The sequence below is a fragment of the Mchenga conophoros genome, linkage group LG11 (assembly GCF_057382185.1).
Source record: "Mchenga conophoros isolate Kocher_MC1m ecotype Shallow Benthic linkage group LG11, M_conophoros_male_GT1.1, whole genome shotgun sequence".
NCBI lineage: Eukaryota > Metazoa > Chordata > Actinopteri > Cichliformes > Cichlidae > Mchenga > Mchenga conophoros.
The window spans coordinates 38,538,822-38,564,245 of record NC_140536.1 but is presented as its reverse complement, the minus strand read 5'-3'; the positions used below and the strand labels follow the sequence as shown (position 1 = coordinate 38,564,245).

Here is a 25,424-nt window from a genome sequence, read left to right as displayed (position 1 = left end):
TGCGTGCGTGTATATATGTGTGCGTGCGTGCGTGCGTGTGTGCGTGCGTGTATATATGTGTGCGTGCGTGTATATATGTGTGCGTGCGTGTATATATGTGTGCGTGCGTGCGTGCGTGTGTGCGTGCGTGTATATATGTGTGCGTGCGTGCGTGCGTGCGTGTGTATATGTGTGCGTGCGTGCGTGCGTGTGTATATGTGTGCGTGTGTATATGTGTGCGTGTGTGCGTGTGTGTGTATATGTGTGCGTGCGTGCGTGTGTGTGTATATGTGTGCGTGTGTATATGTGTGCGTGTGTGCGTGTGTGTGTATATGTGTGCGTGTGTATATGTGTGCGTGTGTATATGTGTGCGTGCGTGCGTGCGTGTGTATATGTGTGCGTGTGTATATGTGTGCGTGTGTATATGTGTGCGTGTGTATATGTGTGCGTGTGTGCGTGTGTGTGTATATGTGTGCGTGCGTGCGTGCGTGTGTATATGTGTGCGTGCGTGCGTGTGTATATGTGTGCGCGTGTGCGTGCGTGCGTGTGTATATGTGTGCGCGCGTGCGTATATGTGGGTGTGTATATGTGTGCGTGCGTGCGTGCGCGTGTGTGTATATGTGTGCGTGCGTGTGTGTGTGTGTGCGTGCGTGTATATGTGTGTGTGCGTGTGTGTATATGTATGTGTGTGTGTGTGTGTATATGTGTGTGTGTGTGTGTATATGTGTGTGTGTGTGTGTATGTGTGTGTGTGTGTGTATATGTGTGTGTGTGTGTGTATATGTGTGTGTGTGTGTGTATGTGTGTGTGTGTGTGTATGTGTGTGTGTGTGTGTGTGTATATGTGTGTGTGCGTGTGTGTGCGTATATGTGTGTGTGCGTGTGTGTATATGTGTGTGTGTATATATGTGTGCGTGTGTGTGCGTGTGTGGGTATATGTGTGTGCGTGTGTGTGCGTGTGTGGGTATATGTGTGTGCGTGTATATATGTGTGTGCGTGTGTGTGCGTGTGCGTGTATATATGTGTGTGCGTGTGTGCGTATATATGTGTGCGTATATATGTGTGCGTATATATGTGTGCGTGTGTGTGCATATGTGTGTGCGTGTGTGTGTATATGTGTGCGTGTGTGTGTGTATATGTGTGCGTGTGTGTGTGTGTGTATATGTATGCGTGTGTGCGCGCTCACTCTGGAGATGATCTGCGACAGCTGCTGCAGGTCCAGCTGATCCACCTCCTCCCCAGACAAACTCTGCCCCCCTTTAGAGAAGAGGCCGATGCGACTGGCTGCAGACACACAAACATCCACTGCTCTGTACGTTCATGTAACACCACTGTGAACCACAAGGTGGCGCAGTGACTCCCACTCGACCCATGGCAGCATTATTCAAACTGGAGTGGGTTCAGCCAGAGGTCATGGCAGCAAGTGTGTGCTGGCTGGTGAAACGCTGCCACCTTGTGGTGAACGTTTTCCCCATGACGAGCCACTGACTGCTGATTACCAGCTCAGGGTTTGTTCTCTCTTTAATAAGTGAATGATGATCCTGCGCTTCTTCTGGCTGTTTCACAATAAAAGCCCTATTAATAAACAGGGGCTTTTAATGTGGAATTCAGAGAGCGGAGTTTAATCATCAGCCTGATCATGTAACTAAACAATGTCTGTGTTTTTCTTTTCATTCTTCTCTTCTGTTGTTCAGATGGAGGAGCTGAGGACAAATCCTCCCGATGGAGGCGTTTTTAAATCAGGAAGCTCGAGGACAGGGAACTTAAACCAGAGGTCAGAGCCCCGATCAGCTGTGATGTAAAACAGGAAACGCATCCCACCACAGAAAAACACTCTAAGGATTTGTTCTGTTGTTTAACTTTATACATTTGCGTAAGCGTGTGTGAATCAGCTGACCTATAGACATGGCCGTCTCCTGGGAGTCTCCGGTGATCATCTTGATGGTGACTCCGGAGCTGATGAGCATGCCCACGGCCTCTTTGACCCCTGACCTTGGAGGGTCGATGATGCCCACCAAACCCAGGAAGGTCAGCTTCCCCATCTCAGAGCCCGACGCGAACGCCAGCACTGAAACACACACACACACACACACACACACACACACACACACACACACACACACAGTGAGTGTGTTTTTAGGGCATCCCCAGCTCCGCCTGTAGGTGTCACTCTCACCTCTGAGCCCGCCTGAGCCCATGTAGCTGATCTGCTGCTGGTACAGCTCCACCTGCTGGTGGTTCAGGGGGAGCGCGCTGCCTCTGCTGTTGTAGGAGCTGCAGAAGCGAATCACCTGCTCGTACGCGCCCTTCATGAAGTAAACTCCAGCTTTGTCCTGGAGACGCAGCAGGAAGAGCAAAGACACGTCAGAGATGCTGATGATGCAGAACACAATATTAAACTTTGACTTTTAGGATTTCAGCTTTAATGCTGCTGTTCAGTTTCTCCCTTGGTGACAAATCCACAGGAAACACTAGTGAGAGAAACCCGAGGAATGTTTGAGTCTTCGTCCATGAACGCTCACATCCGAGTCGCAGTAACTCGGCGTCAGCTCGCTACCTGCTGCAAACACGGTCCAGAGTGTAGCAAAACCCATTTTCAGTTAGTATGTTTAATTATTTACTTTTTTAAGACCGTTGTTGGTTTTAATCTAGCTTAAACCAAACCGCTCCGCTGGATTTAGCTGGCGAGCTGATTAGAGAGCCGATCAGAATCCAAGTCTGTGATTGGTTGGTTTTGTTGCACATTTGTAACGCTGTACAGAGATGTGGAGAGCAGGACTGCAGACGTCTGTGAGCACACAGAGCGGCTGTTACTGTGGATATTAGCAGTTTTCTTCGCTCAAAGTAATTTTCTCCTCAAAATGCAACTTTGTACTTGCAGCAGTGATTTCTGTGGGCTCAGGGCACAGGCACAACAGTAACACCATGACAAACATCTAAGGATCTGCTGGAACATCACAGAACATGTATGAGCAACGACTCCGGCCGTGTTTCTGCTGCCGGCGTCCTCTAATGACATCGGAGCATCAGAGCGAGGATAAAGGGTTAATGTGAGCAGCTCTTCATCACAGACCTGCTGCGTGCGGTGAACGCAGCGCACGGCCATCCACTTCTTCTCCGAGCTGAACGGATGCTCCTCCACCCGCACGTACTCGCGCTGCAGACCCTCCAGCCCCACCTGCAGGACACGGAGAGGAGCACAGCTCGTCACACAAACACCTCATCGCTCATATTCATGTTTTTATCTCATCTGGTTTATCATCAGCTCAGGTTCTCCAGCTCCTCCTACTTTTAACTGTTTGTACGCTTCAAACAGTCAGAGGGGGAAAGGGGGAGGAGCTAAAACAGCTGGTTTCAGTCCAGTGTGAGACAAAGAAGGATCGAAAAAATGAGCCCAACTGGTCTGATTTCAAGACTTCGACGACCTGCTCAGAGCGTGGCGCTCTGGGTTTTACCTTCATGGCGAGGGCGATGAGCGCTCCTTCTGTGGGCCGTCCCAGCACGTTGTGATTCCTGATGATGGAGTCGTTGCACACACAGCCGACCTGTCAGCACACACACGCTCAGTAAACCCGGGTTCAGAGTTCAGTGTGAAGATCTGAGCTGAGACACGAACGACCTCACCTCCACAATTTTGCTGATGGACTGACACGAGAAGCCGTGGATCACCTCTCCGTTCAGCAGAACTTCCCCCTGCCCGTTATAGCCGACGCCGGTGACCTGCAAGACAACACCGAGGGTAAGATAACAAAGACCTGCGACCTCGAGACACTGGAGGCAGGACCAGAAGGTCAGCGCGCACTTTCGTGGACTTGTCAACGTGTCGATGTCGCTCTGCTGAAGCCCGGGCGGTTCGCACAGAGCAGGGCTTCAGTGTTTGCTTCAGCCACAGACACACAGCCGTGACAGAGCCTTCGCCCTCATGAAGTATCACTCAAACACAGCTTCAGCCCCCTGACAGGTGAGGCCAGTGACCCTGCAGGCCTTCAGCACCTTCCCATGACCTCTGACCTCCCTGCAGTGAGCAGAACCGGCTCTGACCCAGTTCTCCCAGTATGCCAGCTGGGATTTCCTCATGGATTAACCGGGTCAGTGAGCCCTCTGCAGACTCTGCGTTACAGCTGCGATCAGGCTTCAGAAGAAGCCGCTGCAAACCGACGAGGAGGAAGAGGGCTCAGCTTTCAAAATAAGAGCATCAGCCTTACAACAAGTTACAGTGATTGCTTTGTTCATGTGATCTTAAACTTGGCTTGTTGGGTTGCGACTCACGTGATCTCCTCTCCTCCTTTTTGACCTTTTAGAAGGTGAAAATCAGCCGTTTGGGTCAAACTGGGACATTTGCACTGATGTCGTTTCATGTTCACCGTCTCTCAGATTAAAATAACAGACACCTATGAAAAACAGAAAGCTGGTGTAGATGTAGGAGGCCGGCAGCTTCAGTACAACTCATCGACTGTCTGAGGAGCTGCAGACGCCTCCATCAGGTCGGCTGTGGGGGAGTCTGACAACTCTGGGTGCACGCCAGGGCCCCAACACTTTACACCAACATCTACAGTCTCATGTAATCTGCAGTCTCACCGATACTCCAGGTTCCTGCAGCGCCACCCACAGGACGCCCTGGGGACGCGTTTCAAAGCCTCCTCAAAGTCCACAGACTAGTCGGGGAAATTCCCAAACACCCTTAAATATCCCGGACAGGATAACGACGTGTCCACTGATCCGAGACCAGCAAACTGATCGACTCCACTGAGCCCATAAACTCCGAGCGAGCAGACGGAGCCTGAACTCGAGTCCTCTGCAGAACACGAGCTTCACCCTGATCGCACGATCAACCACCCGCCAGCACCAACATGAAGCCCAGCTGTGTTTGGTAGCCTGAGGATTTAAAAGCTGACCCTGTGATCACGCTGTGGAGGTTTCAAAGTGTGAGAGGAAACGGCGTGGGAGTCTGACCTCAGCGTGCTGTCCGTCTGACGTGAACAGCTGAGTGACCGTCATCTCGTTCTTGGTCAGCGTCCCCGTTTTGTCCGAGCAGATCACATTACAGCAGCCTGACGGGGAAAACGGCACAAAGGTCACCAACGTGCAGCTCACAGAAGGTCGGGCTGTGCATGACCGTTTCCGTCGCATCACGACGTACCCAGAGTTTCCACGATGGGAAGTTTCTTGATGATCGCTCTTTTCTTCACCATCCGCATCACGCCGAGCGCCAGCGTCACCGTCACCACGATGGGTAAGCCCTCTGGGATGGCAGCCACAGCCAGACTGAAGGAGGAGAGGAGGAGACAGTCAGACTTGTTTTATGATTTACATGCTCACTGAAAAAACGCAGACAAACCCAGAAAACATTTGTGTTTCCGTTTGCTCTCAGTGTTCACGGTCAGCTTCCCAACTTCCCTCTAACAGGAATCACCTGTAACGTGCTCCCGCCCCACAGCGCTAACTTTCCTCTCTCGCTTATAAAGGCGGCTCTCCTCATGCTAACGTCACTAACAGCAGGCCGTGTGATCTCATTTATATGGAGGCTGCTCCACCTGTCGCACTGAGACCGAGCTCGCTCCTTCAGGTGTCTTCTTCACTCACTATGTATTAACAGACCTCTCTGCACTGAATCATATCTGTTATTAATCTCTGTCTCTCTTCCACAGCATGCCTTTATCCTGTCTTCCTTCTCTCACCCCAACCAATCACAGCAGATGGCCCCGCCCCTCCCTGAGCCTGGTTCTGCCGGAGGTTTCTTCCTGTTAAAAGAGAGTTTTTCCTTCCCACTGTTGCCAAAGTGCTGCTCATAGGGGGTCATATGATTGTTGGGTTTTTCTCTGCATCTATGAAGCGCCTTCAGGAGACTTTTGTTGTGATTTGGCGCTATATAAATAAAATTGAATTGAGGTGTTTCACGGCTCTGTGCACCAAATCACACAGCAGACTGTGACGCTCGTGTCCTTGTCTGTGGGTGGAGTCACTCTCCTGGTCGCATCATGAACCCAGCGTCACAAACCTGCTGCTATCACATCGCTGCACTCAGCTATAACCTGATAAACACAGAAGAGGAAGCAGCTGCCTCGGTTCAACCAACAACCAAACAGAAGCATCACTCAGGGTCACCTGACACCGATGGTGAACATGTCCAGGAGACTCTTGCCCTGCAGCCAGCCCACCAGCATGATGACGCCTGAAACACATCAGAGACAGACTGAGCACGGCGTGCAGACGCCATGGCGATGGAGAGCAGGACACAGCAGCGGGGCAGCTCGCCGCACACACGGCCCCTTACCCACGGCCCCTTACCCACGGCCCCTTACCCACGGCGTCTCCTCGTAATCACACGATCATCATAAACTCACCGATGATGCAGAAGGAATAAAGCGACAGCTGCTTCCCCAGCAGGTCCATGCTCTTCTGCAGAGGAGTTTTAGGAGCCTGACAAAGCAAACAGGAAACAGATGTTTCATGAACACGGCACCTCTGGCTGGAACAACTGTGACATTTGTATTGAATTATATTCAGATTTCATGCGGGAGACCTCACCTCCTCTGCCTGCATCATCTTGAACACCTCCCCGAACTCAGAGTTCTCTCCGGTTCCAATGACGATGCCCTGAAGAACATCAGAACACCTTTCAGCAGGTAAAACTGTCTAAGCATCGTTGAAACATCAGCTGCAAAAGCTTCAATAGCAACAGCTGCAGTTCCTCTGGTGTCCTGCTGAGGCAGCAGTGAGCCAGCCTGATACAGACCGCTGTGTATCCTCCATCATAACACCTGTCCTGTCCTCTTTAAATTGCATTCATGCTTATGTTTGCATTATTAGGGGCGTGGCCAATTTGACAGGTAGATGGTGCACGGGTGGCCGTAGCTGCTGGCTTCACCTAAGCTGGACCTCTGGACCGTGTTTGTGATGTCGGAGCCTTTTTAGTGACATCATGTGACCAATAACATGCCTGCTGTGAGGTCACTGAAGTCTGAGCTGTGAGAGGGTTTTGATTGGATGTTAGTGATTAGCAGGAATCTGTGTCAGCGCTCCACGGTGCAGGTCCCTCTGCAGTCGTGTGTGCGCTGTATTTCTGCTCACACTCTGTAGCGTCGGTCGCTGCTGTGCTAACGGGGGCCCTCCCACCCGAGGGATTAATAAAGTCTCATCTAATCTAAGCTCTAATCATTCTGCCGGCAGCCACTAAGATGACGGTTACAGTTTTCTACAACCACGGCGGCGTCCTACACGCCGTCTGTCACCACTGAACCATCGATATGAAGGAGGCGGCCACGTCATCACTTCCTCACACCGTCTGCAGCCAGAGTCTCAGCGCACACTTCTTTCCTGTAACTTCACCGTCTGTGGAGCAGAAGAAGAAGAGTGAGCTGCTACCTTGGCTTTGCCGTAGCGCACCAGCGTCCCCATGAAGGCGATGTTGCTGCGGGAGGCGATGTCTCCGTTGGTGGATGCTGGCTGGTGGGCGGTGGACTTGGTGCAGGGCGTGGTCTCCCCCGTCAGACTGGACTCATCCACTGACAGGTCTGTCGCCTGCGAGGGTGGAGGAGACAGATTTAACTCCAACCAGGAGGGATACTCTGACCTTTAACCTCTAACCCTGCTCACTAAAGCCACCATTAACCATTAACCCCACCCCCACCTCAGAGCAGGCGGCCATCTTTACACGACTGCAGCTGCTCTTAATGAAGGTTCACACGTTTCCCAGTGAAAGTAGAGGCCTCAAAGTACCGCCTACACCCGCCTACGCTCGCCCCGCCTACACCCGCCTACACCCGCCCACGCCCACCTACGCCCGCCCCGCCTACACCCACCTACGCCCGCCTACACCCGCCTCGCCTACACCCGCCTACACCAGCCTACACCCGCTTATGCCAGCCTCAGGGATACGCTGTCACTGGGATTTGTTGCACGTGGTGAAGATGCAGGACGAGTACCGCGGCGACCTTCTCTTTGTTCTGATGTCAGTCTCACCTGCAGTGAAGCAGGGAGCTGCTTGATAATCAGAAACTCCCCGTGGACTTCCTGTTGGACAGGGGGCGCTCTCGAGCTCGCGCTGCGGAGCGGATGAAAAACCTGAAGTTTGTGTGAAAGTTTTCTTCTGCGTGCAGAAGCCGCAGCAGGCTGGAGGTGGAAGCTGCTGCTCGCTTCATGCCCCAAACCAAAATGGAGGCTCGTGGTGACGCTCACCATCTAAACCTGCACCTGCAGTCTGAAAACTTCCACAAAGAAAAATCTTCACACACAAAACGTACATTTTGATTCGTGCTCGAGAGCGCCCCCTGCTGAGGGGTTTCATTTATTTATGATTACACTGCAGGCCTGATCAGAGGGCGTTCTGCTCCCGTGTTTGCAGGAACCTGATCGCCTGTGATCGTTCATCCTGAAAGAATTTAGTTCCTTTCTTGGAAACGAGAAGCGCTCAGCTTCCAGCAGACATCTCTGCTGTCCCAGAATCCCTCGCTCCCTCACGCCCAGGCTGACACAAACCTATCAGTGTTTTTACCTCGAAGAGACGGAGGTCAGCCGGGACCTTCTCCCCCACCGACAGGCAGACGGTGTCTCCGGGAACGAGCTCTCTGGCCAGCAGGTGCTCCAGGTTCCCCTCCCTGACACTGAGGAGGAAGACAGCGGGGGAGAGTGTTTTCAGTCATGCTCCTCCCCTCCCTGCGCGCCCTGCTGAGGAGCGTCAGGGACACAACACATTAATAATTCACTTTTTGAAAATGTGCATGGATGAAGTTGAAATTTGTAGAATGAGGTCGAGTGTGTGGATCCAGCTCAGTCCTCTGTCTCTGCCAAACGTTCGCCACGACCCAACTGTAAACCCCGATGAAGAGTGGATCATCGGGGGAAACCGTGCTGCTCAGGTCGCCACGGGAATCTCTCGTTGCTCCGACATCGGCGCATCGTTGGCCAGGATTCAGTCTCAGCTTTCAGGGAAACTCTAAGAAGTTTCTCAGAACATCGCGAGGAGTGAAATTAATCCTGTGACCTCAGGCTGAGAAGAACAATGCTGTGTGTGCTCGTGCTCACAGTAATGTGAGTGCTGGTCACACAGTGTGCCAACAGGGGGCGCTACACGGTGTGGCTAGATGGAGCAAACAGACACACACACTCCTTTAAACTGATTCATTTATGGAGTCAAATTTCTGGATTCTTGGCTGTGAGATGACAGAGGAGCAGACTCCGTGTCATAACTGCTTATTTCATTACAAACAATCACAACTAGGAGACGCGATGTTCTCCACAGACGCGATCCATGCAGGAGGACGAGGCAGGAGACTAGAGCAGGGCGATATGGCCAAAAATATTTATCACGATATATATTTGAAAATTTGCGATAACGATATAACCGACGATATAATTGATGCGAGACTAAATACAACTCCACAACATTACTAGTGCAAAAAGACAACCTTCCATTTATTTTCACTTAAACAAGAAGCTGGTTTTTATGTACATTAAAGCTTTATAAAAATGTAACAGTGCAAATGCAAATTCCTTAGTGAAAGTTTAACCAAAAGGCATTTCCAGTAGAAATGGGCTGACATATCCTGAGCATAACCATGTATAATATCCACTGAAGTTAAAAAGAGGTGCTTTGCAACATTAAACTGCAGTGTGCAGTACGTATTTTTCGGACCATAAGGTGCACGGGATTATAAGGCACATTAAGCGAAACAAAGCAGTCAGATAAATCAAACTTTATTAAACTCCTTCTTCTTGCTTCCTCCACTTCTGTACCATTGATTCATTAATGTTGAATTCTCTGGCAGCTGCTCTATTCCCATGTTGTTGCAGTATATTAATGACTAACCTCGTATTGTGGATGGATTATCTCAGTTGTTCTCCTGACTGAAGTTTGGTCCGTTTACAGCATCCTGCCATGCGATTGCATTTGTCTCTAACCATGAAGAACCTTCACGTTAACTTTTATAAGTGGAAAAGTGTTAGTGTTCGTCCTCCAGCTTCACTGTTTATGTTATGCTAACATAGCTGTGTCGCTAGCGATCACGTAGCACATCATTATATACCAGCTAGCCCAACTTCAGTAACCCTACAAACGTCACTGCTGTTTAGTTTCCTGTCTTCATTTATGTTGGAAGTGATAGCAGAGCTGTACGTTTGATTTTTTTCAGAAATCTCTCAGTCAGAACATGCTATATCATGCTTAGGTAACTAGCGAAACTAGCGAGCTAACTTCCGCTAGCTTCCTGCTAACTTCTAACTCCGTTAAATGTAATAACTTTTGTTTTCATGGATGCCTGGAAGTTAAACTTTATAGTTACACCTGGTAAAGCAGCAACGCTGATCGTTTTATTAAAGATGAAAGAATTTAGACAGTTTTTAACGCTCAGTGATGCTGCAGTGTTGTTTGACCTGAAGCATACGGAGTTTAGGACCCAGATTACTCGCAGATTTAAGAGCATCTTAGTCCGACAAATATGACAATAACAACGGCCGCTTGCATGTTCTGCAAAAAATGTGCTTTGTTGTGTATCTGACGGACAAACACCAAACCAGTTCCACATCACTGAAGTTGCACCATTTTTACAAACCAGTTCTGGTTCATCTGTTTCACTCAACAATCGGCCATGTGCGTATGAAAACAAAGGCACTGCGCATGCGCGTTTACTCCCATTCTATCGCGATATTTCATTTTCCTATCGTTGCCTAACATTATACCGGTATTACCGTGAATGGTATAATATGGCCCAGCCCTACAGGAGACCCCCGCCCACTCTCCTGAAGGAGGTCAGGATCAAACTCACCAGTGACATTCTGGAGGGACGAGCTTCCCCAACTCCTCCAAAGATTTCTCTGAGCGATACTCCTGCACACAAGACAACAGCTTAGCTTCATCACACACAGACACACAGACACACACACACACACACAGACACAGACACACACACACACACAGACACAGACACACACACACACACAGACACACACACACACAGACACACACACACACACACACACACACAGACACACACACACACAGACACACACAGACACACACAGACACAGACACACACAGACACACACACACACACAGACACACACACACACAGACACACACACACACAGACACACACACACACACACAGACACACACACACACACACACACACACAGACACACACACACACACACACAGACACACACACACACACACACACAGACACACACAGACACACACACACAGACACACACACAGACACACACACACACAGACACACACACACAGACACACACACACAGACACAGACACACAGACACAGACACACACAGACACACACACACACAGACACACACAGACACACACAGACACACAGACACACAGACACACACACACACACACACACACACACACACAGACACACACACACACAGACACACACACAGCAGTGTTGTTAAAGAGTAAAAACAGGACGTACCTGGACGAAGGCGACCGTCACTACGATGATGATGGCCTGGGGGGGGGGAAAGCACAGACTGAACTTTGAGGTCCAACACGAGTTTTTAAATTCTTCCATCGTTCACAATAAAACCCCACAGCTGTGGAAACCCCACTGACACTGAGTCGTTCAGGGTTTATTGAAGATTTCAGTGAATGTTTGCGACATCAGAGCTCAACATCGTTCATCTTTTCCTTTCATCATAAAATATATATTCCACATTTCCTTTCAAATTAAAAGCACTGTTTGTAACCTCTCACCTCTGCATTTATGTTTATTTCCTGTGAGGCGGAGCTTTGGCCTCACAGTGGCCCGTCTGCTTTCACAGTCATCATATCTGAATGTGATGACATGAATAAGCTCTTCATCATTTCTGCTTGTTCACACGCTGAGGTGGAGTCAGACCATCGGCTGACCTTCTGGCTGCTGAAGCTCTGCGTCCGTTTGGAGGATTAAAACAGAAACCTGATCAAACATCCTGAAGGGTTCCCGGAACGCTTTAATTACCCGAAGTCTGAAAGCAAACAGCGATGAAGCTGTTTGTTCGCCTGCAGCCGGCCTGCGTGTGCACAGGGACTCACGTTTCTTCTTTTACGAGGGTCAAACTGTGTGTGCGTCACTCAGACTCTCCATCTCAGACCTCCTCTCTCTGCACATGAATCCGCCTTTGGTCCTGCCGTACGTACTTTATGCTGTCAACAATGACTCCAGCATGCAGGACGGTTTGTCACTTTGTGTTGTGCGTGCAGAAACAACCGGTAGGATGGAACACAGCGCCAAACCTTCCTGTTCAGGTTTTACTTCACCGATGCAGATGAACTCGATGACTTTAGGTAAATGAGACCCATCTTCTGTGATGGACCTGACCTGGTTGTAGCTGAACGAGAAGCGTGCAGATGTTCAAACGTGTGCAGACGGGCTGCAGAGAAGATCGCACTTCTTGTTTTTAATCTGTGCCTGTGGCGTTCCACCTCTCTGTGACGGTGCACGCTGAGCTTAAGGTGAGAGGAGACAATAACAAGCACGCGCCGTGCTGACCAATCGCAGAGCAGCACTGCCTCACAGGACGGCTCAGTCACTGACCCCGTGACCTTTACATGTAAAACTTGCTGCATTTGAGTCACTGAGTCTAAGAACACAGAGCTGCTGTTCCACTCCGCTCCTGCCATCTGAACTTTGACCTCGTTTTTGTATCAGACAAACAGCTGTCGTGTGTAACCTCGTGTGGAGGACCTGCAGGTTTCAGAGGACGCCTGAGCGCCGCTGGTTACCTACCACTGTGATGCTGATGGCGTCATCGAACTGGTGCATGATGATGCTGATGACCGCCGACGCCAGCAACAGCAGGATGAGCGGATCTTTGAACTGCAGAGAGACACAGGCTGAGGTCAGAGGTCAAGTGTCACATGATTACAGACGTTTGGAGGACGTGTTCTTTAACAAAGACACTTTTTACAGCGTGGACGCTTTCAGCTTCGCCGAGTTTGCACATTTATTTCAGCAGCGCGGGTAAATCGAACAAGTCATCACAGGCGGGATCAGGCGAGTCGGTGCAGCTGTAAACGTGTGTGGTTGGCAGCTGAAGGACAAACTCTTTGGCAGCTCGTGTCTGGACTGTGAGGTCAGCGTGATGTCAGAGCGCCGCAGCAGCTGCTACTCGACTCGCTGCAGGGCTGGCGTTTGTTTAGTGAAGGAGCGACTCGAGCGTGTGATCGCAGGAGGACACGCGCTCAGATTACAGACAATAGGTGTGTTTGTGAAGCCGTCCAATCAGCAGTCAGGAGCGATGACGAGGCTCTGACCTTCCTCACCCTCATGGCTCACATCACACGGTTCTGGTCATGTGACCTGTGACCCTCTCTTTCTGCTTGTTCAGCACTCAGGAATGTGAAGTCAAACGGAAACTTCTGCACACGTCAGCTGATGTGGTTTACATTTTTCAGACATCCAGAGTTTCTGCTCCTCGCTTGGACTCGAGCCGACAGCTTCCTCCCGCGTCTCCGTCCGCGCTCGCTTTCTATATTTAAGCTGGAGCTGCTGGAGGCCTGCAGCAGCTCCATCAGTGCTCCGACTGCCTGCTGCCGAGACAGAAACGAAGAACGCTACAGGATTCAACCTCCTCCTTTGTGCAGTCACCACAAACGTGTCAGTCCTATTAAAAAGGTGCGAGCAGCAATGAGGTCACGGTTACCACGGTGAAGCGCGTTTACACCTTACACGTGTTTCTAACATGGCTGTGAGGCGACGAACGTGTGCCGTGCAAAAATAAATCTGTGTTCTTCCACAGGACGTTATGTAAGCGTGCTGCAGACGTGCGCGGGTTAACGCGGCGGCGGAACAATGACAGTCGGGAACACGGCGGGCCTGCAGACGCGTTTCAGGCTCTGGATAAAAATAGCGTGCTGGGTGACTCTGCCGCTGCACGTTTGAGGGACTCGCCGTCACACAGAGAGAGAAACAGGAAATGGCCTTGAGTGAGTCTGCGTGTGATGCGTGCGTTACCTGTGACAGGTACTTCCTCCACAGCGGCTCGTCCTCGCTGATGTCGAACTCGTTCCAGCCGTGGTACGCCCTCCGCCGCCTCACCTCCTCCTGGGTCAAACCCAGCTGCAGGTCGGCCTGTGGGCGTGACACGCAGCGGCGCTCAGATTACCGTTTCAGAGACGAAGCTCGCACAGAAACAGGACGACGCGTCTCATTGGCTCAGTCTAAGTCTGAGGATTTTTAATGGCGTCACCGTCGTTCTCATGAACCGATCAGCTGAGCGCTCTCTGAGATAAACGTGACAAATGTCAGGCTGAGAGGCGCTCGCCTCCTTACCTGCAGGACACATGCTACTTCATTGATGGGCAGTTCACTGGCTTTTCTGGACGTCAGTACTGGGACCATGGTCTCATCTTCACTGGAGGGTTCTCCTTCGGAAAGCTGAAACAGGAAGAAGACAGAGAGACTGAGACTGCAGCAGGGTTCCTATTGAGAGCTGCTTCTCACATCCAGGCCTGGACAACCTCCACCTGCGAGCATCAGACAGCGACGACGGCGTCTGTCGGGCCCACAGACTGCACCGAGGTTCTCCGTGAAACGGATCACATTCCTCCACTTTTACTCGAGCAGAGCTCTGCTTTCCACAAAGAGTCAGGGACCTCTAAGGTGGGAGCACTTGTGACTCGCACACCTGACGTCCAGCTGTGCAGGTAAGTGTCTGAGTGATGACACAGCTGTGACCTCTGGGTGAACGCTGTCATCTAACCTTTTATGGATGACTTCAAATCCAGTTTCTCGTCAGCTGCTGTCAAAGATAATAATCCACAGAGTCACATTTCAGGACTCTCATTACTGCAGGCGTAATGCTGCTGGCAGATGCCAGGAAGTAACCAGAAACCTTTCACAACCAGGGCCAAGACATACGTTTGTTAATAAAAATGCTTCAGAAGGCACCGACACCACCCACAGGGCCAGAAAGACTGCGTTTTAGGTTTTACTTTAATGAACTACAAGAACGTACGGCAGCACAAAAGCTCAGAGGAAATGAGGGGAAGAGGACCAGAATGACTTCCAAAGTAAAAGCACATCTGCACTTTGAATTTATAATCTCCCCAGGAACCTGCAGTTCCTCTGATGTCCACTAGAGACCGGCTCTATCGGGAACATCTGAACTCCGAGTCGATTCTTCATGAAATAAATGTGAGGAGGGCAGAATTTAGACTTTAATGCCACCAAAGTCAGGAAAAAACAAAGGTTTTGTTTGTGGCAGCTTCCGGCGGGATTAACGGCGTGACGCGCTGCAGGTTTACAACATTAGGAAATTGCTGCGGTGCTTCAGTGCAAACATACTGTCATAAATTACGCTTAAATAGACATGAAAAAATAAGAATAAGAATTAAAGTGCTACGTAGAAAGATATATACATGAGTGCAGGTGGTGATCAGTGCCAAACATGGAATGAAGCAGAGAGGTAAGGAGGACAAACTGAACATCGAACAGCTTCGAGCCTCCTCCACCATCGGTGCTTGTTGTCATGCATGATGCTGATCACTTCCTCCCAGCAGGCTGCAGGTCTGAGGACGAAGGCTGACGCAGAGGAAACCGACAGCAGGAAATGGGACAAAGGCGACAGCGGCGCCGTGGTGCAGGGTTTAAAGGCGAACAAAGAGCAGAGAGGAAGTCGATTCTCCTCCCAGTCAGCAAGAGCAGCTTTTTCAAACACCTGCACAGGTTCACAGGAAGTGCACCTCATCAAAGACTCAGTCAGAGTTAGAATTTAGAGCTACTTGAAGAAAACTGTCGAGAGTCGGCCTCAGGCTGTCCTGCTCAGCTAACGCGGTGGCTAGCATTAGCTAACAGCATCCAGGCCGTGTCAAAGGTCAAAGTCCAGTTTGGGCAGATGGCTTCAGGCCGAACGTTAGCTCGTGCTGCCTTACTACCACAGACACGAGAGAGCGACGAGTCTCTGATGCCTGTTCTTACACCTGAACTCGTTTATGGCCCCACCTGAGAGTCGTGACTCGGGGCAAAGTCTCACCATAAAACTGAGTGACGTGTTTCTGGTCCCAGGCCAGCTGTGCAATATATGTGCACCTGCACTCACCTGCCGGCTTAAAGCTTTGACCTGAGCCTGGCAGCTGCAGGCCTGTGAGGGGACAAACAGCCAGCTGTGTGCAGCTGTGTGCAGCTGTAACGGCGTGAGAACAAGTCTGTCCCACAGAGGTGGAGGAACTCCCGGCATTTCTCATCTGCTTTCAATGTTTTCACAGTCCGAGCTGCCGGGCGGCTCGAGACAGTTTTCCACGCAGTGGCCGAATGCGATGAATAAACTGCACGTCAGCAGGAAGTGCAGCCAACAACACGAAGGTGTCTGCGGCTGATTAATGCTGTGACCCAAGCAGCAGACTCACAGGTGCATTTAAGACCACACGAGACCTGAAAGTGTCAGAAAAGCTGAAATCAGAGTTGGAACAGAAGCAGCTGGTACGGCAAAGCTACAGCGTTACGCCCGATCGTCGCTCCTGCAGGAGATGAAACACCCGCCCCCAGCCTCCTCGTACATACACTTCTGTTATCAATTTGAAATGCTACGTTGCCGCCTTCTCGAGTTATCGTGGTCACAAAGTCAGGTGTCCACGCGCCTGCCTGCCCAGCGGGGTCACATGAACACCCCGACACAAACATCGGCGCTGCAGCTGAAAGCCGACCGCAGTCTGAAGGCCGATTGGCGTCAGAGTCGAGATTATTCAGGAAAATATCGAAACCTTCATTTTATTTGAGATCAAATCACGTTTACTGTCGCATCACACGTGCAGGTACACTGCTACATGTGAGTGAAATTCTTGTGTGCGAGCTACATTGTAGCCACAGCCACCCTGGGGCGCACTGACAGAGGCGAGGCTGCCGGACACTGGCGCCACCGGGCCCTCTGACCACCACCAGTAGGCAACGGGTGAAGTGTCTTGCCCAAGGACACGACGACCGAGACTGTCCAAGCCGGGGCTCGAACCGGCAACCTTCCAGTTACAAGACGAACTCCCAACTCTTGAGCCTCGATCTAGAAGCTACCACTCAGCAGAAGTGCACACTGTTCTGTGAATCACCTGTCATCACCTGCCGGCCTCCTCTGCCTCCTTACAGCTTCCTTCAATCAGTCAGCTTTACCTGAGACACAGGTGTGCAAACTTCCTCTCAGCATCCACACACAGAGCTGCCCCTAAAAACGTTTTGCTCTGCAGACAGAGAGAGGAGCAGCGATCAGCTGAGAGGATTGTATCTGATTAGCAGTGAGAGCAGCTTAGACGACCATCCTGCTGCCTCCTCCTCACGCTGCTCCCGCAGGACGGGAGGGTCACTGCAGTCTGACTCACTTAAACTAAACGCAGACCCTGCTGTCAGAGTGTTAGCGCCAAGGTCACTGCTGATGTCACACCTGAGCAAACACGAGTAGCATCAAAGCATCATGTGACCAAAGAAGTGATTCTGACGTCCCCGAAGCCCGAAAATCTTCAAACGCCTCCTGTCACGCTGGTGACAGGAGGCGTTACCTGTCTCACCTTTGTTGCTGCGACTCGTTTGACTGCTGATTTTACCAAATGCAAACACCAAACAAACTGAAACGCACCCGACCTCTACACCGGGCTCAGCCACGCTTCACTACCATCTGACATCATCAGCTGACATCATCATCATCAGGTCAGGTTGGCCGACAGGAGACAGCTGCAAACAGCTGCAGTCTGACAGCATCCCTCTCACAGAGACTGTGGAAGGTTAGCAGACACTTTCAGTCTGAGGTGTAAATGCAGACCACGGAGTGTAACCGAGCAGTATATCGGACACCGGGATCACCACGAGGAAAAGCACAGACACACACACACTGACATGAACACAAAGGAATAACAGGAATTTCATCCTGATTGCGTGTTTGTATCATCACTGCAGGCCGCTCACAGAACACTCGCTGAGGCTGGAGCCTCCGTGTTCGACGTATTAAGCCTTTGTTATCCTCGGTATGAAACCTCCTCCCTGCTCTCCTTCAGTTTCACGTCTTTTCTTGTTATTTCTGACATAATGTGTGTTTTGTGTGCGAAGAATATCTGAGACTTCCTGCTCTTTGTGTGGGCTCATGTTTCACAGGCCTCTCTTATCTGGTTAAAGCACCGAGCTGAACTCTGGATGTCGGCCGGCTCGGTGCCAAACGGGCCGTTAGCTGCACGCCTCGCTGGCTGCTGGTGCTCATTTCACTTCCCGAAGGATCGACGGACTCCAGCGGAATATCAGCAGAGCTCCACATCGCTGCATCGCTTCCTCTAAGTTAATGACGGGCAAAAAGAGAAAGTAGGTCGGACCCGACAGCCGGCGGTGACTTTCAGACGAGGACGTGATTGAATTCATTAAAGAGAGAAGAAGGTCTGTCCACAGAGGAGGACGGGCGTTTATTTCTGGACCGAAGTGTGCTGAAAACATTCACAGATCAGACGCGTCTCGTTTCACATCCACAGGATGGAGTCCGCTCACGTTTGAAACGGGACGGCAGCCCTGATCCCGAGCGTATAATCAAATGCAAAGTGCAGCACAGCAGGCCCGCAATGACCGATGACCTCGGCCAGTGTCAGCCGGCGTGCTGCAGGTGAACCCTAGACCAGCTCCGCCCCCCGGTCTCCCCGGGTCTTTTCCTGCGTGTCATCTTCCTTTTTTTGGTACCAGTACAGGTTTTATTTTAGTTATCGGCGACACCTTGAAGGCCGGTCCGAGGAGAAACAAAGATTAGGGACCGCTGCCCTGACCCGCTCTACCACCTGACCCACAAACACTGACTTCACTTCAGTGTCACAGGAAATGCTGCGAATGCTCTGACCGACTCCGGTCATGTGATTGCTGAAACAGAAACGTTAATAAAATGTCTGATGTCACAGTCGCCATCAGTTAAGGTTTCTCGCCCAGCGCCACGACGGCGAACGCTGCTGGTGAATTTATCTCTTCTTGTTTAGCTGCTCGTCAGCGTCAACCTGTCAGACACCAGGATCAACCCGAGGAAAAGCACCGTGGGAAAGCACACAGCGCTGCGTCACTGACACCACCACAAAGGAATAATGGGAATTTTACCCTGATCGACTGTTTTTGTAATCACTGGAGTCCCGTTCACAGACTCTGGAGTCTGACGTCTGAACTCTTTGTTCACATGAAGCCTCGTCCTCGCTCTCCTTCAGTTTCATCCCAGCAAACACGCAGAGCTGCTGCTGACACTTTGTTACAGGAAGGTTTTATTTCCACTTAGATGCTGTCGGCTGCTCTGCACTCGAGCTTTATTTGTTATTAAAAGCATTCAGTTAAAAACGAGTTACAGACACTCGGCTCACGTTTGCAGGTGTAGATGGGCGGGGCAGCACTATGAAGCTCTGGGCGGATGTTACCTGACACGGACCAACAACCTGCTGTTCATCAGCCGACCCCAACGCACCCAAGCTTACAGGACGCGGGCTGTGCAGGTTACCGTGGTAACCGAGGAGCAGGTACACTTAACACGACCTCAGTGTTTATGATTTCCATCCTGAACGCCGCCTCACGGCCCAGCTACCGTCTAATTATCAAGCTGCTATGGCGCCGCTGCGTCGCACTGAGCGTGTTCGAACATGGCAGAAGAACAAACACACCTCCACCCACCTCCACCCACCATGCTGATCACCGGCATCAGTCTGAAACTGTAAATGAACCTCTGTCACAGCAGCGACCCCACCGAGAGGCTCGCTTCAACTCTATCTGGAGCCAACACTGAAAATAAGACAAAGTGACGCCTGTTCACAGATGAGCCAATAAAAGCTCTCGTGAGCCGCTGAATCAAAGGCTCAGGTGGTGCTGGTGGGGTAAATGGTTGTAGGTGAAGCTATCAGTGATGGAGCTCACGCACCACTCGGTTTTCCTCCAGACTCAGCACCACGAGCACTTCTACAACAAAGACGAGCCAATCGGAGCTGAGCAAGACCTCCGAATAACTACATCACTCAGATCAGTTTACACAGCTCCGCCCTTCATCAGGGTGGAGCTCCAGCTTCAATCTAATAACTGAAGACAGGTGGAGGCACTCCATCAAACCTCAGCCTGAAACATCACAGTTTTCACAGCTGATTAGCACACACTCACAAGTCACTGTTGATACACGCACACGCACACATGCACGCACAAACACACACACATGCACGCACACACACCTTCTGTGACCTCGCTGTATTGACTGCACTTTCGGCAGCAGCCACAAAATTGATTTTCCAGGATTGATAAACCCAAACGACCGGTCTGAACCGCGGCGCTGCGCCGCACTGATGAAGACCGCGCTCAACTTCACCCGAACCTGCCTCAGCCCGTCCGCACGCAGCTGGTCAGCGACACCAGAACCACAAAAAAAGAACTGTTACAAAACTTTTCAAAAACAGCGGTTTGAGTTAAAAATATTGAAGCTCTGAATATTATCAGTGAAGAAAAGTTATGAATCTTAAAGAGCAAATCTACGTTTTAAAATACACGCGGACGAACAGAGAGCCGTCTAAATCACAGACGTCACATGACTTTTCTTTGAGAAGAAAGCAGTAAATTTACAGAGCGAGCCAATCGTGAATATTCTCAGGGAATTAAAAACATTCATGAGGAAATCAAAAAAATCTTTCAAGTATAAAATCACAAGAAAGACAAAACCTTTAAAGTCACCAAAAAAGTGATTTGTCACCAGACACAAAGGTCCACACTTCCATCTAACCAATCACGTCAGTTATTCACACCACACCAGCCGAGGACGTTTTGCTTTCAGTTTCCTGCTGTGTGGGCGGAACGGTTTTTACTATAGAACCGGTGTTGCGACCGGTTCTATAGTAAAAATAATAAAAATAGATCCTAACAAAGGAAGCAATCACACCACCAGCTGGGTGCGGAGCATCATTACAGTGTCCTGACGCGTCAAAGCTGTGCGTGGATGTTTTAGCGGGTATGACAGGTATGTGCAAAGGCAAATTAACACAATAACTCCAAAGAACCAAGAGAGACGGTGAAGACACGATCAGAGGGGCGGCTGTTTTATTACTTCATTATTTACTGGTGCTGTATCAGGCTAATGCATGTATTCTCCTGCAGCCTCATAACTACAGTCACATAAACACGCTGCCATTTTTAGGCTCCATTATTTTATTTGACCTGAAATATTTTTTTTATTGACTCTGCGATATTAAATTATGTTACTTATTTATAACTGTTAATAGCCTTTAACAGACATAATTATTTTTCCCGAGGGTCTGAAAGGTTTTATTTTCTGACGTTATTAAAATATTTTACTTTATTACACATTAACTTGAACTCAACTGCCGCTGTCTGGGTGTCATTCCCCGCACACAGACACACATTATAACCCACAGTCATCCTGTCAGGATGACATTTTCGTAAGTTTTTGATATTTCCATACTCGACAAATAACCCAGGTTTGTGCTCTGGGATTATTATAGTTTATTATATGTATATAATAATTTATTGTACTGGCATTTGGTTTTATTTACCTGTATATTTATTAACAGTAAGACCCGTGTTATTTTATTCCATCTCCGTAATAAGCCTAACCTGAATCGGCCATGGCACGCCTGTACTCTGATAACGAGCGCGGAGCTCTCGCAGTGTTAGCCTGGCTTAGCCTGCTAGCTGCCCCGCCGGTGAGCTCACGGTGTCCCGGGGACGGCGGACCTGGCCGCTGGAAGTCTCGGACACTCACGACGAACTCAACAGCACCGACTGCCGCTGCCTGGGTCTCATTCTCCGCCATGTCAGCTCCAAGGGGCTAACTTACGTCAGATTCCCCGGTGACAGCTACAGGCTAACAGACGCTATCAGCGCTCCTCTCCCGGAGACAAACTAAGCAAACAAACCCGACGCCGGGCTGCTGTCAGCTGCTACGGACAGTTACTGAATTCCGGAGGGTTTCATTGCGGGAACCGTATTTGATTCATGGGCTCGGAGGTGGGTTTAATGGCATTATGAGCCGCCATCACGACGGAAAAGTGAAAATTTGTAAAACTTACCAGCAGCTCCCGTTTCTTCTGCATCTTCCGTGAAATCCCGGAGCGGAGCGTCTTCTTCCGACAGAGGAGCGTCCACCATGCCGCACTCACGGGCTCTGCTCCGCGCTTCCGGACACCCTTTCAAAATAAGACCGGCAGCGGAAATGGGCGGTCCTCTGACGGATCTTTCAACAACCGAGGTGTTACTGCTTTCAATAAAAAGTAAACATCAGCAGCGAAATAAAATCATAAACGCGGAGGCTGCAAACAGGCGGAGCGGGGAGGCCTAAACCACTTATTATATCAAAATAAAAGATACAAATAAAAATATATCGACTAAAGCAGCTACACCAGCTCCTGCACTGAAACTTAATTAATTATTATTATTAATTATAAATTAATTTTTTATTCTAATGAAGCTGCGCTGCAATTTTTCAAGCATTTTCTGAATTTGCTTATTTCATAAGTATTACACCTCAGCGTGTGCCTGTTGTATACTTGTTTTTATACGGTTTTAAGTATAAAACAGGTAAGATGAGAATTGACTAATGGCGACGTAGTGCTGTTTTTTAAGGGCAGTGTTTGAAAAAGCGCTTTTCATACCCACCTGGGCAGACAGGTTAGCCATAACGCCGCTACTGGCTGGCTTTTATTTTGAATACACAGTCACCTCACTTCCTGTTAGGTTTCAGATGACTTAGCTCACCGTGCCAGAAAGTTCCTCTGGTCAAAACACAGATCCTGTGTGCTGCAGCACATGACTCACTACCACCAAATACTACAAGTACTACAACTACTACTATTTTATATACTGTTGTTTGTTTGTTTGTTTGTTAATTAGTTAGTTAGTTTATTTGCTTGTTTTATTCAATTTTAAATCATGCTTTTTATTTGTTCTTGTTTCTAATGTCTCTGTAAAGCACTTTGAATCACCTTGTTGTTGAATTGTGCTATACAAATAAACTTGCCTTGCCTTGCCTTGCCTTACTACTACGTCATGTCATATAATTTATCTTATAACGGATATCAGTACTACCTGTAACTATTGTTAAACTCATGGACTGAACATACACACCCCCACAATGGACAACTGTACCCTCAAACACACAATAATAACATGGAGTGAACCACCACTCACAACCACTAGCACTTTATATAGCCTCTGTAGAAACTATCTACACCCTCACTTATCTTAACTGCACTACTGTATAGCTCTGTGTAAATAATCATTCTGTACATTCAATAATCTTTAATCCTACAACTGTTTACAACTTGCATAGTTCCCATTTCTGTATAACTGTATATCTCAGATTCTGTAAAGTTATTTATTTCATATTCTGTATAGTTTTTCATATTTATATCCTGTTCATAGCCTGTACATAGCTTGTACTCACTACAGCCTGTACATACTTATAGTTATAGAATATTCACAACATACTTCATACCGTGTACATTATAACATAATAGACCCATTTCTGTAATATACTTACATATCTATACTATTGCTAATATATATTGTAATATATCTATATCACTAAAGCACTTCTGGATGGATGCAAACTGCATTTCGTTGCCCTGTACCTGTGCATGTGCAATGACAATAAAGTTGAATTCTATTCTATTCTATTCTAACTATTGCTGATACTTATATTTCATTGCTAAATTTATTATTACATGTGTTTTTATATTTGTCCATAATGGACATTATTTATTTAAAATGATTTATTTCAGGGAAGTTAAATGTCACCGTTATTACTGTCCCCCCGCCGGAACTGTCCAAATTCAGAGGCTGCATCCACCTGAGGACCCTGAGCGAGGAGTCTGAGTGGGCCGGGTCCTTTAATAAAGTTTTATTGAATCTAATCTAAAAACTTTAATCTCAGCCAAACCGATTTACTCAGGAACAAATAAAACACTGAAAAAAAATCAAACAATAACATGTTTAAGTTATCTAAGTGACTTATATATCATGTTTAACCTGAGTAGACCGCTGGGAGTTCGCTGTTATCGCTGGCTCAGATATTTGCAGCTACATTCTCGCCTGAAAATATGCTAAAAGTTTATTTTGCGACTCAGAACGAGTAATATTAAAACTTAAAAATTAAATTAAAAGTAGCTGCCGCCATTGTTGGAAACTGGAATTGGCTGGGCCACGCTATGAATTCTGGGATATGTTTTTTTTTGTTGTCCGGGTGGAAAATCAGGAGATTTTCGGGAGGGGCACTGAAATTCTGGCTTCTCCCGGAATAATCGGGAGGGTTGGCCTGTATACACCCACCTCCTCTATGGGATCTAGGGCAGTGTCCAGGACAGAGCTGGCCCTCATTAACAGTCTATTAAGCTGTTTCCTGTCCGTTTGCCCAGCAGACAACCCCCATACAAGATAGTGTTAGTGATGTCCCACACACCCCAAAAGGCCTCAGCCTGCCAGCAGATGGAGCGACTTTGGCTGTTCTCGAGTGTCAGCGTTATCCGACCAGTCCAGCTTATTGTTCAGTTGAACATGGAGGTATTTGTCCCTGTCCACCCTCGATGTCCAAACCGTGGATGGGTGGTGGTTTCCTCCAGAAGTCGACCACCATCTCCTTCATCTTACTGGTGTTGATGTGCAGACTCACAGTCCTGAAGCCTCTGTGATCTGCTGGTGAGGGAACCGACTGTCCATGCAGTCAGGTGACTCCAGGTGACTGAATTAAAGGCACTGAAGAAGTCTAAAAACATGACCCTCACAGTGCTTCCAGTTGTCTCCGGGTGTGACAGTGAGCTGCACTCATTATTTTAATATTTTATAGGACATTACAGTTAATTCTTGCTATAAATATTGTTCATAATGGTTATTCTAAGACAGGACTGGTTTAACTGGCAATTTACTGTCTGTATAACCCACTAATTAACAGCTAATGAATCACTAAGGAACCCTGAATAATGGCTCTCTCACTCACTCACTCTCACATATAGAGATCGACAGACCACGTGACTTTCGTCCATTGCATTGTGGGTATGAGTGGCAACAAAATCAAAACCCTGCATCAAGCGCTAGTATTTCCAGCACCGGTAATCATTAATTCTTCAGTTTTAATCCCTACTTGCATTTTATTTGCCCCAAAAATAGTTCTGTACAAAATGACGGAGAACTCTGCAGCTCCGTACGAAGACAGACGTGACGAAAAGGCAACATAAAGTAGGAGGAACAAATCAAAGGGGTGGAAGGGTCAGACCCGCACGAGCACAGAGTGGAGTAAGGATGTCAGCCTGCTGCCCAACTGTCATCACGCACATATTTATTATTATATGGTCCTAAGTGTGAGTGCACACACTCACAACATGTTTAGTAACTTCAGATCCTGCAACAAGCCCAGGTCCAGTTTACTTTGGTGATTTGGACGATTCCATCTCACAGCATTATTGTTTCATTCTATTATAGAATCTTACAAGATACTCCATCCTGCTTTACTAGCTGCTTCGGTGAAAAAC

General features: G+C 48.9%; 1 protein-coding gene across 2 annotated transcripts in view; it reads right to left on the bottom strand.

Annotated features, from left to right (window-relative positions):
- Nucleotides 1–22,103, bottom strand: part of atp2c1 (ATPase secretory pathway Ca2+ transporting 1) — a 29,150-nt gene extending 7,047 nt beyond the window's left edge. The window contains exons 1-19 of one of the 2 annotated variants that reach the window (XM_085292890.1): nt 21,972–22,103; nt 14,254–14,358; nt 13,936–14,052; nt 12,709–12,798; nt 11,413–11,448; nt 10,741–10,802; nt 8,472–8,580; nt 7,343–7,498; nt 6,506–6,574; nt 6,322–6,397; nt 6,083–6,149; nt 5,118–5,242; nt 4,931–5,028; nt 3,602–3,697; nt 3,433–3,522; nt 3,051–3,155; nt 2,154–2,310; nt 1,875–2,045; nt 1,164–1,261 (exon numbers count right to left, since the gene is read on the bottom strand). In XM_085292890.1, the coding sequence (XP_085149016.1) occupies nt 1,164–1,261; nt 1,875–2,045; nt 2,154–2,310; nt 3,051–3,155; nt 3,433–3,522; nt 3,602–3,697; nt 4,931–5,028; nt 5,118–5,242; nt 6,083–6,149; nt 6,322–6,397; nt 6,506–6,574; nt 7,343–7,498; nt 8,472–8,580; nt 10,741–10,802; nt 11,413–11,448; nt 12,709–12,798; nt 13,936–14,052; nt 14,254–14,358; nt 21,972–21,995 (1,851 nt within the window). In that variant the 5' untranslated portion in view covers nt 21,996–22,103. Of the gene's footprint in view, nt 1–1,163; nt 1,262–1,874; nt 2,046–2,153; nt 2,311–3,050; nt 3,156–3,432; nt 3,523–3,601; nt 3,698–4,930; nt 5,029–5,117; nt 5,243–6,082; nt 6,150–6,321; nt 6,398–6,505; nt 6,575–7,342; nt 7,499–8,471; nt 8,581–10,740; nt 10,803–11,412; nt 11,449–12,708; nt 12,799–13,935; nt 14,053–14,253; nt 14,359–17,021; nt 17,163–21,971 lie in introns of those variants that run through there. The other variant, XM_085292891.1, reaches the window with a different exon arrangement.
- Between the last annotated feature and the right edge of the window lie 3,321 nt (nt 22,104–25,424).